The sequence below is a fragment of the Chrysemys picta genome, chromosome 1 (genome assembly GCF_011386835.1).
Source record: "Chrysemys picta bellii isolate R12L10 chromosome 1, ASM1138683v2, whole genome shotgun sequence".
Lineage (NCBI taxonomy): Eukaryota > Metazoa > Chordata > Testudines > Emydidae > Chrysemys > Chrysemys picta.
This window is the reverse complement of record NC_088791.1, coordinates 66,741,848-66,759,999: the sequence shown is the minus strand read 5'-3', so window position 1 is coordinate 66,759,999 and position 18,152 is coordinate 66,741,848. Positions and strand designations below refer to the sequence as shown.

Below are 18,152 nucleotides of genomic sequence, written 5' to 3'. Positions count from 1 at the left end.
ACACCACTGCCCAACACAGAGGCAAAATGAGCTCTCTACTCCCATTCAAAATTCCCATTTAGGGATCCCAGGATCACATTAGCCCTTTTGGCCACAGTATTGCACTGGGAGCACATGTTCAGCTGATTAACTACCATGACGCCCAAATCTTTTTCAGGGTCACCGCATCCCAGAATAGAACCCCCCATCCTGTAAGTATTGCCTGTGTTCTTTGTTCCTAGAGGTATACATTTACATTTGGCCGTATTAAAATGCATATTAACTGTGATGGAGAAGAGGAAAGGTGGAGACTGTAGTGAGGTTTGGCTGATGATGAAATCAGTGTGACATCTGGCAAGAAGTTTTTACTGAAAGAAAATTAGACAAAGTTGAAGGTCAGATTACAGCCTCCCAAAAAAGTCCAGGGGAGAGGACTAATGACACCACGAAAATGATGTTCAGTCACCTTCAATAGAATAACATCATGCTGAGCAGGGTTTGGCTCCCACTCTGTGGTGGGGAGAAATGGTTCTCAAGCTCCATGGACATTGCCATATCCTGAGCATTTTCTTTAAAGAGCTCTGGACATTTACGAGGAGATCCAGCCATTCCCTAGTACTTTCCTCCCTGTCATTCATCACTGGGAACTCCTGGGGATCATGGTTTCCTTTATTTCTATCTCTGCTGTATAAAGGAGAGCATAAAGGAAGCCTTCCAGTGCTCTTATGTCATTAGTCCTCATTTACTCTTGCATCCTGTTACATGGAACTTTGATGTAAATATCAGAATATTAAGTGTTTCCACATATTTTCTTCCCCAAACTAAAAATTCAAAATTAAAAATATTAATACTATGTCTTATTAAGATGCACATACCATCTGAAATAGTTTCTCTTTCAGAAATGGTTGAGCTACGTTAGAAACTGTATTCTTACCTTCAAAGAACTGCTGCAGGGCCTCATTTTCTCCCACCACATCCATGACAAGAAGGAGAATCTATTTTTTTCTTCACAAGTTTAGGGACATCAGACTGTTAAACAGTTGCACTGTCCTCTCTTTTCCAGCTGATGTATTTTTGAACTGTTCATAATCATGTCATTCTGCTGCTAAAGAACACGTCCTGAGAGGATTGATTGTCTTTGCCCCAGGGAAGTTGATTCTTTCAAAATTAATGCTAAGCAATGGACTCAAAGCTTCTACCGCACGCAGGGAAGAACTTGACAAGACTTTAGGAGGAAAACTGTAGAAGGCATATTTTCCTTACTTCATGTGGAAAACTATGTAAAACTAGTCTAATTTCTTCCTTGTTTCAAGGACCTTTGCCCCCAGTAATGCCCTTAGCTACACATGCGCAAGCAAGAAGGCAATAAAAATTACTTATCTTGTATTCGTCCTTCCACACTGGTGTATTTATGTGTAAATGAGTAAGTACTATAGATGAAAATTGATATGATCAAATGTAACAGGAAACGACCACTGATTACCGTAATTGTGCATTATCTGGATTTTTATTATGGCTCCCTGCATTATATACGAGTTTCATAAATATGAATTTAACCTCACAATATGCCTGTGGGAAGTAGTATCCCCATTTTACAATCATGAAACTAAAGCACAGAAATTAAGCAACATGCCCAAGGTCACACGAAGTCTGCATCAGAGCTGGGAACTGACCCAAGATCTCCTGAATATAGGGCACTACCACCCAGTCCACCTTTCCTCATTTATTTGATGTACATAGAAAAACACTGTATGCACTCCAAGAAGTTTGCTCCGTCTCACCCCAAGGACTAAACTGGAAATCGACCATATCTATGTATGGTGGGTAACTCCAAGAGGCACGTGGCTTGGAATATCAAGGTTTGAATGCAAACTCAAAAAAACTATATGAAGGCCTGATACAGAAAAGTTAAGATATAATTGCTGTTATGTAACCCTTTAAATCCAGTCACAGAGCTGCATAGTTTCTCCTAAGAAGCTGGTCTCTTAACCATAAAGTTTACACTACACTATAACAACTGCATAGAGAGGAAATAGGATTTAAAGAGCGGGGGAAAGAAAGAAGACAAGAGAATAGCAGATCAGTGTTAAAGGGTGGTAATTTATTGAGACCAGACTAATAGCCAGGGTCACTGCCTCATGGAAGCCAGAACCCATTGGGTATACCTTTGTAGTCCTTGGCTAAAAAAAAAAAAAAAAAAAAGTGTGCATGATAAACTTACAGAGATTAAAAAAAATTCCTTTTGTGCCTACACAGTACCAGATACCAAAACAGCTTTTCTGCTGGGATGAGCATTATTTGTAATCAGTTTGTAAATTGTAGAATTTTAGGTATCAGGTATCATTCAGTTACAGAATAAAGTAATTCTGAAAATGGTTTGATTTCAACAGAAAAGTTTCATCTTTCAAATACTCAAAATAAGAAATAATGATAAGTTAAGATCTTTAGCAAGCATTTCTGTGTATAACACAGAAAGATAACCACGAACTGGTAACTACTGAAAAATAGAAACAATTAAACAGAACTTTACGCTATTATTCCCTTAACAGAATATTAATAAGCTTTTGACATTGAATGTTAAAATTCATCCAGCTTTCTACGGTGGAAACCACTGAACCAGTGGTAGGACATAAAAAAATCCTTTTGCCAATGGTTTCAATGAATATGTTGCTGGCAATGGAGAATGATTGGGGAAAAATGGTATTTTACTATTAGAATGACTACATCAGCCCCCTCCCCCCACTTCCTGAAATACTGTGTTATGCACATTTATTCCATTAAATCTTGCAACTCATTCGATTTACTTTTGTGCAAAAATTAGATAGCTTTTGCAAGTATATATTTAGTGGTTAAATCGCTTGGAAACTATGTATGTTCAGAATCTTTCATAATAAATGAAACATCTGTTTACTACTTCAGTGCTTATTATAATTAGAGCAACAATATAAGCTTTTTTGTCTCTACATTTTAATTTGATAATCAATTTACCCACCAATAATCTTATGATATTTGTAAATGAAGAGCTGCTGTCAGGATCAAAAACAAGCTACTGTTTTTCCCAAAGTGTTTATGTGGGGTAAGTCTGCCATGTTCCATGCATCCTGATCAGCTGTCTGCTGCTGGCAAAAGCAGGCAAAGAGGCACTTGAGCAAAGAAGCATTTTTCTTAAGAAGCCATGATCTTTCTTCAGTTTCCCTTTGCAAGCAGTTCTACATGTGAGGAGATTAACAGAAAGAAATTTGCTAATCTTAATTTTCCATCTAAGAAGGAGTGCAGAAATGATTTACATGTGCAATGCCAGTTGACGGAAACTGATGTGTAAAGAATTACTGATTGGATGGTCTTAATATAGGGGGAAAAAGAAGTAAGGAAAAAGAAAACAGATAAATGCAGAGAGAATGAACGACAGGATGGGAAGAAAGGCTGCACAACCAGAAGGTGGCTATGAGTAGGACAAAAATTAGAAATCTAACACTGATAACCATAGCATTGTCTCTTTGAGCAGAATTGGTACGCCAAAGTTTAGAGGTGAGTTACCTGAACATATCCCCCATTAGAATACTACACAGTACAATTGTTTTTCCATCTCAACTAGTCTTAAGAACACATATGAGCTCCCAGTGCAGTGCTGTGGCAAAGAGGGGTAATGTGATCTCTGGATGTATAAAAAGGGAAATAGTGAGTAGAAAGGAATTGATTTTACCTTTGTCCATAGCATTGGGAAGACTGATCATAGAATACTGCATACAGTTCTGGTGTCCATGTTTTCAAAAGGAGGTTAAAAAAATGAGGAGGATGCAGAAGAGAACTAAAAAAATGATTTGCGGACTGGAATAAATGCCTTCTGTGGGAGACTTAATGACGTCAATCTGTTTAGCTTATCAAAAAGTATATTGAGAGGTGACTTGATTACAGTGGCTAAGTATCTTCTCAAGGAATAAATACTGGGTAGTAAAGGTCTCTTTAGTGTAGGAGAGAAAGCATCATCTCTCTTATGTTTTCATATCAAGACTGGATGCCTTTCTGGAAGATTTGCTTTAGCAAAAATACAAGTTAGGATTTAATCAACAAATTAAATCCTCAATAAAAGGGGTAACTGGGTGAAATCTAAGGGCATGTTATTCCCAGGTCAGACCAGATGATCTAATGGTCCTTTCTGGACTTAAACTCTACAAATGAGAAATGCAGGGAGAGAGCAACATTTAAAATATATATTTCAGAGAACCCCAAATCCTCTTAGATATTTCCTTCTATACTGATGATCAAGTGCCCAGATACTGCAGTGATGGGAATGTTAGAAGTGTTTAAGAGAGACATTTACTCCCACCTATTCAAAAAATTCTGAGATGTACTTCAAACCAACTCTTTTCTAAAGGTCAGTACCATACAGATTACAGAGTTTAGAGTGACTATGGGTGGGAAGGGGGGGGTGATGGTTCATATGGCATTCTGCATTATAAACTATACAGAACAGAAAATAAAAACACATCTTCAATCTAACATTTATTTAATCAGAGGTTTTGTTTTCAACTGTAAAGTACAATAACTAGTACTTGCCACATTTTGTTCAACTGAAGTATCATATCTAAGCATACACAGCATAGGAGAGTTTAAAACAATCACAGTACTTAGTGCAATTTGCAGAAAGGAGAAAAGATCTTGGACCCACTTGTTGGAAATAAATATCAAGTGACAAAAAATTTCTGCCATTTTAGAGTTGATCCATATCAAAGTTCATGCATGCGCCAGACTAAAGAATTAGAGCTCTTCCTTGTAATATCCAAGTTTTGCCAATGACATCTCTTTTCTCAGCTGCATAACTTCCCAAAACATCTGATCCGCTGTACAAAATAGAAAAAGCGTAGGAAAGTTACTGAAACAAAATCTCCAACCTCATTCCTTCATGGTTTTTAACTGAGATATGTAGGCTACCTCATTCAAACAATTATTTCACCTTTAGAAAAAATGTGAAAAGTGGTATGATTTCAAAGCTAATTTCACCAATTTCAAAATCCCATCCTTTTATTTTGCGCAAAGGAACATGCAATGTTTTTCATGATTTTTTTTTAAAAACATCCCTTCAACAGACAGAAGTCATCCCAGTCAGGAGTGAGCTTTCTCTTAACTTTATAACTCCAGATCTGAGAGACCTGACAGCCTGAAAACAAGGCATTTTTAGAGCTCTTTTAAGTGACCTTTGGAATTCTAAGATGTAAAAAATGCAAGAATTTAAAATTTTCGTCCAGAGGCCTTGCCATTATGTGCAATACTAATGCATTAAGGAAACCTTGAATTCCCACATAAAGGGCTTAAACTATTAACCCCTCTGCATCCTTGATTGCTGGTGTGCCTCTTGCCAGAAATGGTTTTCCTTCTGGGGAATCCTTATGAACAGTTTTAAAACAAAGTCTCATAGCAACCTTGCTGACATCTCTGTACCTAACCAGACCATAAAAACATGGAAGTTTGGCAGTCATACATGTATTTGTTAGTCACTTTACTGAATATTGTTTGCAATGTTGTTGTAGCGGTGTTGGTCCCAGGATATGAGAGACACATGGGTGGAAGAGAGAGACTCAAGCTTTCCAGCTACACAGAGCTGAAGAAGAGCTCTGTGTAGCTCAAAAGCTGGTCCAATAAAAGATATCATCCTACCCACCTTATCTCTCTCACTTTACTGGATGTTAAAGTTGAAGTTTTCCATATGAAAATATCTTCACACTAAAAATGGCCTTTAAAATCAGAAATTTCCATTAAAATTGTGGGGGGTTGCCCCCCCCCCTTTAAAAACAAATTGTGGAACAAAAACTGAGCTGCTTTTTTCAGTTTAATCAATTTCCATCTCTCCTGTTTCTTCCGAAAGAGGGGATCTTTTTTAGTGGCAAAATGGAAAAAAAAAGGAAGGTGGAGAAAGAGAAGGGAAGAAGGAAAACCAAAGTTTTTGGATAATGAAAAAGTGTTCCTTTTCAAAACATGGGAATGAAAACTGAACTGTAACTTCCTCTCCCCTCCCACACACACTTTTTCAAGCAGTTCTATTGGATGTAAACGGTAATCTAGTAACATCAAAAATGTATGATTTTATGTATGAAAAATGTTAGCAAATGAAAGTCTTTGTTCTGTGTTTGTATAGCCCCTAGCACAAGATGGTACAGTAAATGACTAGGGCTCCTACATGCTACTGTAATACAAATCATAATGAATTATATGATTAAACAAATAAGACAACAGACACCACTGTTACATCATCATTTTCCTTCGGATCATAGTTCTAAGTAAATATAAAGGTATTGCTCAAATTAAGACTAAAATAAGTAAAATGTTTTCCCCATCATCCTTCAGAAATTCTTGAAGAAATCTAAGATATAGCTCTATCTAAAATAAAAGAAGCTAGCACCAGTTCAAAGAAGCATATAATACAGTATGTGGATGACCACCATAAAAGCCTATATTCCCCTAACTCATAGTATAAATTATCTGAGAAAATATTTGCATAAAGAAACAGGTCCAATTTATATAAAAAAATGTTTTTTCCTAAACGTAGCTGAAACATCAAGCCAAAATACTGAGTTCAGAGAATTGTTGTTAAACATTAACAATTCAGATAAATAGGAAAATGTTTCCAATGTTATCTATTATAATCTTTCCCCTTCAAATAGTTTTCAGTCTTTTAATCTTCACAGTATTGTGGCAAGCATTATATCACAAACTGGGCTAAATATAAGCTTTTTTGGGCAGAACAATATCCTCCTCTTAAATTCAATTGCTTTAAAATTAAGGCCAATTATTTTCCAAGTATACTTCCTGCAATTTCCTTAAATTATTATTAGCAGAAACCTGTGACATATGCATTACATGTATTTGCATTGAACCTGTTCAATACTTAGGCTATGTCTACACTACCACTTACATCGGTGTAACTTATGTCACAAGGGGTGTGAATAAGTCACCCCCAAGTGACATAAGTTACACTGCGCTAAGCACCGGTGTAGAAAGTACTATGTAGCTCTTCTACTGCCAGCATAACTACTGCCACTGATTGAGGGTGGATTAATTAAGTCAACGAGTAAGCTCTTGCCCACTGGCTTAGAATGGCTACACTAGAGAGCTTACAGCAACACTGCTGTAAGCTCTCTAGTGTAGCCATAGCCTCAGAAGTAGGTTGTCTTCATGTAAATTTACTAGGGCTGTTGATTAATCACCGTTAACTCATGCGATTAACTCAAAAAATGTATCACGATTTTAAAAATTAATCATGATTTATTGCAGTTTTAATCGCACTGTTAAACAATAGAATGCCAATTGAAATTTATTACATTTTTGGATGTTTTTCTATATTTTCATATATATTATATTCTGTGTTGTCATTGAAATCAAAGTGCATATTTTTATTACAAATATTTGCACTGTAAAAATTATAAACAAAAGAAATAGTATTTTTCAATTCACCTCATACAAGTACTGTAGTGCAATCACTTTGTTGTGAAAGTGCAGCTTACAAATGTAGATTTTTTTTTTGTTACATACCTGCACTCAAAACCAAAACAATGTAAGACTTCAGAGCCTACAAATCCACTCAGTCTTACTTCCTGTTCAGCCAATCGTTAAGACAAACAAGTTGGTTTACATTTACAGGAGATAATGCTGCCCTCTTCTTATTTACAATGTTGCCAGAAAGTGAGAACAGTCCTGAACCGTGACAATATTATTTTACTACTTTTTTTTTTAATAAAGTCATTTGCCTCAAACATATTAGCAAAACTTAACAGAGAGGGCAAATTTTTAAGTGAGGATAATCAATCATTGGAACTTACTAAGGGATATAGTACATTCTCCATCACCAGACGTGTTTAAATAAAGTCTATATGTCTTTCTAAGGCTGTGGTCCACAAACTTTTTTTGTCTGCGCCCCTCCCCACTTGGTCTGCACACTCCCGGGAGCCACAGTCAGGCACCAGGGCCGGGAACAGGGCCAGCACTGCAGCTGGGGTGTTGGCCGGGAGCGGGGACACGGTTGGAGCCGGCGGCCGAGAACAGGCCCACAGTCGGGGCTGGGAGCTGGTTGCCATGGCTGGGGCGGGGCTGGGAGCAGAGCGGGGTCAGGTGTAGCTCCCTCCCCACCCCCTGTGGAGGCTGGCCCAGGCCCCACCACACACCCCTAAATGTTCCTCCGCGTTCCCTTAGGGGGCGCGCCACACAGTTTGGGGACCACTGTTGTAAGGGATATGCGCTAATAAAATCAAATTATTGGTCTGGAGGCAAGCGTTGCTGGATGATATTGTGCGACACCTATGCTATGCAAGTCAGAGTAGATAATCATAATTGTCCCTCCTGACTTAAAAAAAAAAAAAGAAAAGAAAAGAAAAAAAAAAAGAAAAAAAGAAACCATGAAACTTTGCAAGGTTAGTGCACTTAAAAAAAATGAAGCTCAAAGCCTACTCCAAAAAGCAGAAAGTTTGCAAAATATCTCTCTAAAATTTTATAAATCTAAATTGTGGGCTGCAGTGTCTTCATAGCCAGTTTAATGTATCCATTTTACTTGAACTGAACAATTCAGATGGGCTGCTTTCCTAATTACTAACCTAGATAGGAGCTTGGATGGAGAGCTATCTGTCCAAAACTCAGTCCAGACAAGAATGAAGTTGGCAGTTCAGGGAAACAGCCTGAGGAAATGGCAGCAATATCATTGGTTCCCTTTACTGGAAAATTCACCCATTGTTTGTCATTCACATTGTAAACTGGGGGGTCTAAGCAGACCACTTCATGATGTCCTGATAGCAGCAGCTAAAAGCATATTTTCCATCTGCATTTGGCTAAGAAATTGCAATCTTCTTCTCTTGCATATTTTTACATCCTAAGCTCAGAACAACCATTGTTCATGTAAATACTGTATGAGAACACCTAAATGTAATGACTAGTCTGCAGGTACCAGCACAGGACCTTTCTGTAATATGTCACTATTGTCTGAAACATACCAAATACCCACTTATGAACAGCAATATTTATACCTGTACCAACCTACAGTTCTTCACTTACCATCTTGCTGCTTTACAAGTCCTTGTTGGATATACCGAATGTATGTAAAGAAGTTACACACAGAAGTGATCTAAACAAATGGAAAATAAAAGGTTATTCTCATGTATTACATATCTGTATGGAAACACAATGTGAGCTCAAAATGAAATCAAGATAAAGGTAGATACTTACCCTGTATCGGCAAAAAGGAGAAATATAGTAATAGCTGCTTGAGTCCCCTAACTTGATTCTATGCTTGCATGATTTACTTTGTCCACTGAGTGCACATTTCCTGTAAAATATAAAATTTGCTTATTTTGCTTTAAATGGCATTTTGGAAACTCCATTGCATGCAAGTTTTAGGATATAAGATGTATTTTAGTTGTTTTGAACAAAAATATGTAGTAATAGCTGCTTGAGTTCCCCTTCTAGCCTCTTGATTTGTAGTTTGCAATTACTATTCTAGGTTGTCAATTATTATGGTTTACAATGACTATTCTGTTTTTACATTCGCGCCCCATTAAATTTTACTAATTTTAAACGTCAAGACCCTTAAGGAAGAAGCTAAGCAAACTTGATCATTCTTAGCCATATATTCCCTCATTCACTACATTTCAAATTGGCTGAATATAACTTGAAACAATGAGCTAAGGATTTGTTCAATAGAGCTCCTCATCTGTGGAATATGCTATTATATTATGCATTGTCAATTATTTAAAAACCAGTTAAAGAATTGTGCTTGATATTACATTTATTTGTCCTAAAGCACTGATCTTTTATGTTGTTACACTGCTCAAGCCTGAAACATTTGTGTAAAATGTATTTTTATAAGATCAATTTTGCTTTTATGCTGAAGTTTATATTGCACTTTGTATTCAAGGTACTATAAAAATCCTTACTAGAGGGACTGAAGTGAAAGCCTGACAGTAATGTTTTGGGCTGCCCTATAAAAAACTAGGGTTAAATGACCAGTTTCATTCCTCCTCCCCCGCCCACTGTTTGAGTGCATCTGAATATAAGCATGCTGGCAGATATAAAACATTGAGTCCCAAGGGAAGGGTCATGTTAGCCAATGGTGATCCAGCTAAACAATTAAGGGAAGGCACTAAGTTTAAAGGGAGTTTCACCTACATTCCTTAGCAGCAGAAAAGGGGGTATTTACAATTTGGAATAATTCATCTTCAGCTTTATCTGATGGAAAAAACTGTTGCTACAATAAAAGCTTGATATATATAACTAGAAAAAAGTTTTAGGTTTTTCTGTAGCATCCACCAGCATGGTAACTGCACATCTCACAGGTAAATTAGGCTCCTATGGCAAGGTGAGTACTGGACTTGAGAAGTTTTTTGCTCTTCTCCCTTCCATTCTACATTATCCAAAATCAGGAAGTAGAAGAACCACACTTTTCAAAAATGAAACAAAAGCAACTAAAAGCACAATAGCTAAAATATTCTGTTGCGTTTATCTAAAAAGTATACATTCAGTGTTCATCAGACTAGCTCATCTCAATTTTGGCAAAGCTTTTGGGGAGAGGAGGAAAGACTTCAAAAGCTAGAAAATTTCTCCTGCTATGTTCTTATGGTTATACAAGTCCTTTTAATATGCTAAAAATAATTTAGAAGCTCAAACCAATGCTTTAGAACAAAGATAAACCACTGTGACATGTATCCCATTGATGGAAATAGGAGATAGCCTGTGATGGTGATAAAACACATCAAGTCACATGACAGAGAAGAGTGTTCACTACAATTCATTTAAAACGAATAAACAGAGCCCTAACAAATTAACGGTCATGAGAAACGCGTCAGACTGTGAAATCTGGTCTCCCGCCGTGAAATCTGGTCTTTTGTGTGCTTTTACCCTATACTACACAGATTTCATGGGGGAGACCAGTGTTTCTCAAATTGAGGGTCCTAACCCAAAAGGGAGTTGCGGGGGGGGGGGGGGGGGTTTGAGGTCACGGTGTTCACATTCACAGGCTCTTGCAATTTAACTTATTGCACGTAACGTACCTTTCTGATGTTAGATCAAACACTCTTCAGGAAAGAGTCCTTGTGAGGATTTATTTTTGTTTAAGCGTAAATGGTGCTTTAGAACATAAAAGAGCAGCAGAGAAAATTGAAGCCTTAAGTCAAGGACTGGATCATTTAATGAATTAAATATTACACTTCCTTATGTGTCTTACTTAAGTGAAGTACCAAAAGATTCTTAAATTCCTATTAAAGGCTTTTCCTGCAGTGCTATTCTGCCTGCATTTTACATGTGTGATTATTAGCATCACGACCATAGTACCTAGGAAACTTAATCATGGACCAGGGCACCGTTATGTTAGGTGTTGTACAAACAGAACAAAAAGATGGTCCCTGTCCTCATTTATTTTCCCCTAACAAAGTTCAGCATAGCATTCTAATATTCCAGATGCAGAGGCCATAAACAAAAGGTTAAGATATAATCAATTTACTAGGGTCATGTAACAATTACAACAGTTCCATCAAACACAACCACCATTCAAATACCTTTCATATCACTAAAGTATTTGGTTTAACATACTTTGGTCCCCCACATTCAACTGCAGAAGCTTTCACAAATCGAACAGGTTGCAGGCCAACTGGTTCAATGCTCAGGGTGTTGTTTTCAACAGCCTCCAGAACAGCTGAAGCCAACTACAAAAGGATAGCAAAGAAAGTAATTAGAAGTAGTTTGGCATTATCCAAGTAATATAAGGTTTACATGTATATAAATATAATTTAATCAAAGCAAAGTCTAAACATGCAAATTCAACTACCCAGATAGATAAACTGAATTACAGACGGGTTAAGAATTTGCCCTGTATGTCAATGTAAATAAAACCAAAAGGTCCTAAACTCCCAGGCTCCTCTCCAAATAACCCTGAACTCCAAGCTGTGAGGTAAATGTATTTAGAACAACAAAAACAGAAAGTCTAGTTGGTTTTCTTTTTAAACATTAACTAATAGTGAAATTATTCTTCTTCAGCTGAAATCAAACATGCTTTTAAGCAAGGAGTGTTTCAGTCCAAGTATCTGGACATTGACTTTATGTTTTTTTAAATTCAATTATTATTTAAAAGATTATCAGGAAGGAATAAAACTGATTAATTTATAGAATACCTAAAAAACAATAGATTATCAATGTTGCCAAAGTAAGCTTGGTTATAATATTTTCCTCTGGAAACATAATAAAGCAGAAATTAAAATACCTCTTTCTCTAGCTCATTTTCCTGATTCATTGTTTTAAAGTGCTTTTACATATTGGAAATATGTAAATTGTAAATTGGAAATATGTAAATGTAAATTGGAAAACTGAACTGGATGTAACTCAATCTCAGCCCATATGATTGTTTAAATAGACTCAGTTCTATTTGGCTAATATAGTCCATTAAAGGGTTATTCTTCAATGGTTTCCACTAAACTCCTAATTGTATTATTAGAACTACTCTGTATCAATGTTCTTTGCTACCGTGCATATAGTGTTATTCTGCTTTGGATATTTTACAAATCAACGCACAGAATACAGTATTAAATTAGTTTAAATAGAATATTCCTGGTTTGCCCCTCCCCCAAGAAATAAAATAGTTCATATTCACAGCATTTTTATACGGGCAAAAATTTATATAACATATCAACTATTCAAGTATGTGCAATTTTCAATTAATCAAATAAGCAGACATCACAACTTAATCTAGTTAGCATTTAGTTTATACATTCAGTTAGTCTGGTTATACTTAAAGGAAAATAAAAGTTGGTCACTATGTACAGTGTAATTTATGCACAGACAAGTGTTAGTAGCTGCATTCTGGCCTTTTCAGGCAACATCTAAGTCTACATTAGCAATTAACAGAATGAGAGGGCTACAGGGGGAAAACAGTAAGATGGCCTAGTTATATAAATTAGAGACGCAAATACCAACTACTGGAGCATACAGATAAAACAGTGTACTGAAAGAAGTTAATGTGCTACTCTACATGGATTGCAAATGAACCAATACGCAAATAGCTACCCAGATTGTGTGCCCAGGGCCATTTGAAAGAGGACTGGATGAATTATGATAGAGTGATGCACCGATCAAGTGAAGGCATGAGACTGTTGTATGAAGGAGGAAAATTTAGCACTGTGCCAGGAGAGGCTGTCAATGTTTATCTTCTTCAAACAAATGAAGCTCTGTAAGCTTAAAAGATTCAATCTTGCCTCTTGTATTTTAGGAAGATCCAAGAATAAATTTCTTTTACTCTTAGGGCTGAATCTTCAACTGTACCCAGTAAGTGCTGTGTGCAGGTGACGGGGCAAACTCACAAAGGACTGACCAGGGCCACTTCCGTGCTTTCTCCAGCATTGCTTAGGACACTCTTAGGGTTGCTCTAAACAATGCAGGTATGTAATGAGCTCTCATGCTGATAGTGATCCTAGGAGTGTAGCATGCTTCAACCACACCTCTTCCTGACCCCACAGCATCACTGGCAAACCTGGGGATGGGATCCAGGAGTGGTGTAGAACCAGCCTTAGATTTCCCCATGACAGCAAATACACAACTTGCTGCTTACTGGCTACAACAGCTTTCCATCCCTTTTATCCCACCCGAGGCCTTGATCTCATTTACAATTTACAGTAAAAGATTGTTTCTCTTTCTTTGGGTGGGAGGAGGAGGATAGGAATCAAAATGAATGTCCCCTTTCATGTCTTCACTGTACAACATGTAAATTTCCAAAACAGTAATACCTCTCCTACTTGAAACATGAGAATTCTTACTTTTTTTTTTTTTTTTTTAACTCTGGATCTCACCACGCTCATTTGGAACTATTTGTATCTCCATCTTGCAATAAAATTGATAGGAAAGGCTTGGGACAGGAGGGATTGCATATTTTATCCTTGTACAGTCTCCTCTGTCCAGTTAATCAACTAACAATATTTTTAATTAAATAGTTTTTAAACTAGGAAGTGGTGGGGAAGCCGACTGCTGCAGAGGAGCATGTGGATCGGACAGAGACTTCTCTTAGAGAAGAGTCTATTGATAGAGATTCTCTAGGTTCTAGTCAGGAGCAGAGGATGGAAGAGGATAATGTAAGGGCCAGATCAGACGAGAAACATTCACATAAAGAATCGGACACATCAGAAAAGGGCAGACAAATAAACAGTGACAAGTTTTTAAAGTGCTTGTATACAAATGCTAGAAGTCTAAATAATAAGATGGGTGAACTAGAGTGCCTCGTGATAAAGGAGGATATTGATATAATAGGTATCACAGAAACCTGGTGGACTGAGAAAAATCAGTGGGACACAATCATTCCCGGGTACAAAATATATTGGAAGGACAGAACAGGTCGTGCAGGGGGCCGGGGGGGGAGTGGTACTATATGTGAAAGAAAATGTAGAATCAACTGAAGTAAAAATCTTAAGTGAATACACATGTTCCATAGAATCTCTATGGATAGTAATTTCATGCTCTAATAAGAATATAACATTAGAGATCTATTATCCACCACCTGACCAGGACAGTGATAGTGATGATGAAATGCTAAGGGAAATTAGAGAGGCTATCAAAATTAAGAACTCAATAATAGTGGGGGATTTCAATTATCCCCATATTTACTGGGAACATGTCACCTCAGGACGAAATGCAGAGACAAAATCTCTCGATACTTTAAATGACTGCTTCTTGGAGCAGCTGGTACGGGAACCTACAAGAGGAGAGGCAACTCTAGATTTAGTCCTGAGTGGAGCGCAGGAGCTGGTCCAAGAGGTAACCTATAAAAGGACCACTTGGAAACAGTGACCATAATATAACAACATTTAACATCCCTGTGGTGGGAAGAACATCTCAACAGCCCAACACTGTGGCATTTAATTTCAAAAAGGGGAACTATGCAAAAATGAAAGGGTTAGTTAAACAGAAATTAAAATGTACAGTGACTAAAGTGAAATCCCTGCAAGCTGCATGGGCGCTTTTTAAAGACAGTCTTCACGGCTGAGGATGTTAGGGAGATTCCCAAACCTGAGACGGCTTTTGCAGGTGACAAATCTGAGGAACTGTCACAGATTGAAGTGTCACTAGAGGTGGTTTTGGAATTAATTGATAAACTTAACATTAACAAGTCACCGGGACCAGATGGCATTTACCCAAGAGTTGTGAAAGAACTCAAATGTGAAATTGTGGAACTATTAACTAGGGTTTGTAACCTGTCCTTTAAATTGGCTTCTGTACCCAACGACTGGAAGATAGCTGATGTAACGCCAATATTTAAAAAGGGCTCTAGAGGTGATCCCAGCAATTACAGAGCGGTAAGTCTAACGTCAGTACCGGGCAAATCAGTTGAAACAATAGTAAAGAATAAAATTGTCAGACACATAGAAGAACATAAATTGTTGGGCAAAAGTCAACATGGTTTCTCTAAAGGGAAATCGTATCTTACTAATCTATTAGAGTTCTTTGAAGGGGTCAACAAACATGTGGACAAGGAGGATCCAGTGGACATAGTGTACTTAGATTTCCAGAAAGCCTTTGACAAGATCCCTCACCAAAGGCTCTTACATTAATTAAGTTGTCATGGGATAAAAGGGAAGGTCCTTTCATGGACTGAGAACTGGTTAAAAGACAGGGAACAAAGGGTAGGAATTAATGGTAAATTCTCAGAATGGAGAGGGGTAACTAGTGGTGTTCCCCAAGGGTAAGTCCTAGGACCAATCCTATTCAACTTATTCATAAATTATCTGGAAAAAAGGGTAAAAACTGAGGTGGCAAAATTTGCAGATGATACTAAACTGCTCAGGATAGTGAAGACCAAAGCAGACTGTGAAACACTTCAAAAAGATCTCACAAAACTAAGTGATTGGGCAACAAAATGGCAAATGAAATGTAATGTGGATAAATGTAAAGTAATGCACATTGAAAAAAATAACCCCAACTATACATACAATACGATGGGGGCTAATTTAGCTACAACAAATCAGGAAAAAGATCTTGGGAGTCATCATGGATAGTTCTCTGAAGATGTCCACGCAGTGTGCAGAGGCAGTCAAAAAAGCAAACAGGATGTTAGGAATCATTAAAAAGGGGATAGAGAATAAGACAGAGAATATATTATTGCCCTTATATAAATCGATGGTACGCCCACATCTTGAATACTGCGTACAGATGTGGTCTCCTCATCTCAAAAAAGATATACTGGCACTAGAAAAGGTTCAGAAAAGGGCAACTAAAATGATTAAGGGTTTGGAATGGGTCCCATAAGAGGACAGGTTATGAGTGATGTGGAGAAAGTAGATAAGGAAAAAGTTATTTACTTATTCCCATACTACAAGAACTAGGGGTCACCAAATGAAATTAATAGGCAGCAGCTTTAAAACAAATAAAAGGAAGTTCTTCTTCACACAGCGCACAGTCAACTTGTGGAACTCCTTACCTGAGGAGGTTGTGAAGGCTAGGACTATAACAGTGTTTAAAAGAGAACTGGATACATTCATGGAGGTTAAGTCCATTAATGGCTATTAGCCACGATGGGTAAGGAATGGTGTCCCTAGAATGTTTGTCAGAGGGTGGAGATGGATGGCAGGAGAGAGATCACTTGATCATTACCTGTTAGATTCACTCCCTCTGGGGCACCTGGCTTTGGCCACTGTCAGTAGACAGGATACTGGGCTAGATGGACCTTTGGTCTGACCCAGTATGGCCGTTCTTATACATAAGGGGCTCTAGATGGAATAAGTTAAATAGGTAGAAACCGGAGAAAAGGCACCGAGAAAATATATCTGGCCATGATCAGCAAAGCCCAGCTTAACAGAAGGGAGGAGCATGCTATCAGTTCTACACAGATTATCTGGTGGATGAAAAATAAAAATGGTTTGCATGGTAAAAAAGGTAACTTCTCTACTTATTTAAATTATCATAGTGCCAAGGAGCCCAAGTCATGGACCAGGCCCCCACTGTGTGAGGTGCAGTACAAACAGCACAAAAAAGACAGTCCCTTGCCAAAGAGCTTACAAACTAGGTATAAGACAGGAGATAGATGAATACAGACCAACCAACAGGAGAGTACAAGGAAACAAGACAATATTGGTCAGCATGGTAGGCTGTGGCAGCACAACAGCAGCCTAGCCTAGCCATTTTCAAGTGTAGGCATCACCACAGTGGAGCGTTTTAAGGAATGATTTGAACAAGAACAGTAAAATGGCTTTACACACGTTTACGGGGAGCACAACCCAAGCATATGGGGCAGGATGGGAGAAAGCACAAAAGTGCTTGTTTGAAAATTTAACAAGTGAGCTATGGAGGCTGGTATCATGGGCCAATCAGAGGTATGTATCAACAGTTTGGTAGTGAATGATAATAGATAGGGTGGGGATAGGCCATGAAGGGCCTTGAAAGTGCTGACAAGTAGCTTAGGTTTGATATGATACAGAAGAGGGTGCCAGTGGAGGGATGACATGATCAAAGCAACAGGCTAGGAAAATATTTACAGCAACAAATGAAAATTCAAAATGCAGGGGAAAAAAAAAATGAAGGTGAAATTCTCACAACTGTTTTAATCCAAAATGAATTACGTTCCCAACTCTTTCACCTTTCTCTGAGCTTAGCCCTTCTAAGGCTTCCCTCCTCAAAGAAAGTAGAATGCACCACAGCCCTGGTTGCCTGCTCCAAAGCCTGATTTTATCTGCTGCTCTGACAGACTGGGAGAGGAGAAGACGTGTGTCTGCTAAGTAAAGGGTGTTGTGGCCTTTCTGGCCATCTACATAAAGGCAGAAATGAGAGATTGTCCATTTACTATGTCCCTCCTAAAAGGTCCCGGTAAGATAAGAGAAGTACACAATCCCCAACTCCTGAGGACACTAGAGTTTGAAGGAGAGAGAGAAGAATGAGAGTCTCTACTTGAAAGAGTCATGTCTGGAATAGCAAGAGAACGGCAAGTTAGTATTGGATACAGTGACAGAGGTAGGGAAGGGGGAATCTGAACAACAGTGGTCTCCAACCTTTTTATGCACAAGACCACTTTTTGAATTTAAGTGCAACCAATGATCTACCCCGCCCCTTCCCTGAGGCACCACCCTGCTTACTCCATCCCCCTCCCTCCGCTGCTCACTTTCCCCCATTCTCACCCACTCTCACTGGGTTGGAGTGCAGGAGGGAGTGTGGCTCTGGGAGGGAGTTTG

The 18,152-nt window shown here is 38.1% G+C and overlaps 2 protein-coding genes across 7 annotated transcripts in view; both read right to left on the bottom strand.

The window, feature by feature from the left end:
- Window positions 1-1,310, bottom strand: part of MYRFL (myelin regulatory factor like) — a 59,124-nt gene extending 57,814 nt beyond the window's left edge. Inside the window, exon 1 of the mRNA XM_008172404.4 lies at window positions 914-1,310. Within this exon, the coding sequence (XP_008170626.3) occupies window positions 914-959 (46 nt within the window). The 5' untranslated portion in view covers window positions 960-1,310. The remainder of the gene's footprint in view (window positions 1-913) is intronic.
- A 3,159-nt stretch (window positions 1,311-4,469) lies between these two features.
- RAB3IP (RAB3A interacting protein) overlaps window positions 4,470-18,152 on the bottom strand; it is a 57,915-nt gene continuing 44,232 nt past the window's right edge. For all 6 annotated transcript variants that reach the window (XM_005280050.5, XM_042860137.2, XM_005280051.5 and 3 more), the window contains 4 exons: window positions 11,545-11,657; window positions 9,187-9,286; window positions 9,016-9,085; window positions 4,470-4,820 (listed from right to left, as the gene is read on the bottom strand). In XM_005280050.5, the coding sequence (XP_005280107.1) occupies window positions 4,738-4,820; window positions 9,016-9,085; window positions 9,187-9,286; window positions 11,545-11,657 (366 nt within the window). In that variant the 3' untranslated portion in view covers window positions 4,470-4,737. The remainder of the gene's footprint in view (window positions 4,821-9,015; window positions 9,086-9,186; window positions 9,287-11,544; window positions 11,658-18,152) is intronic.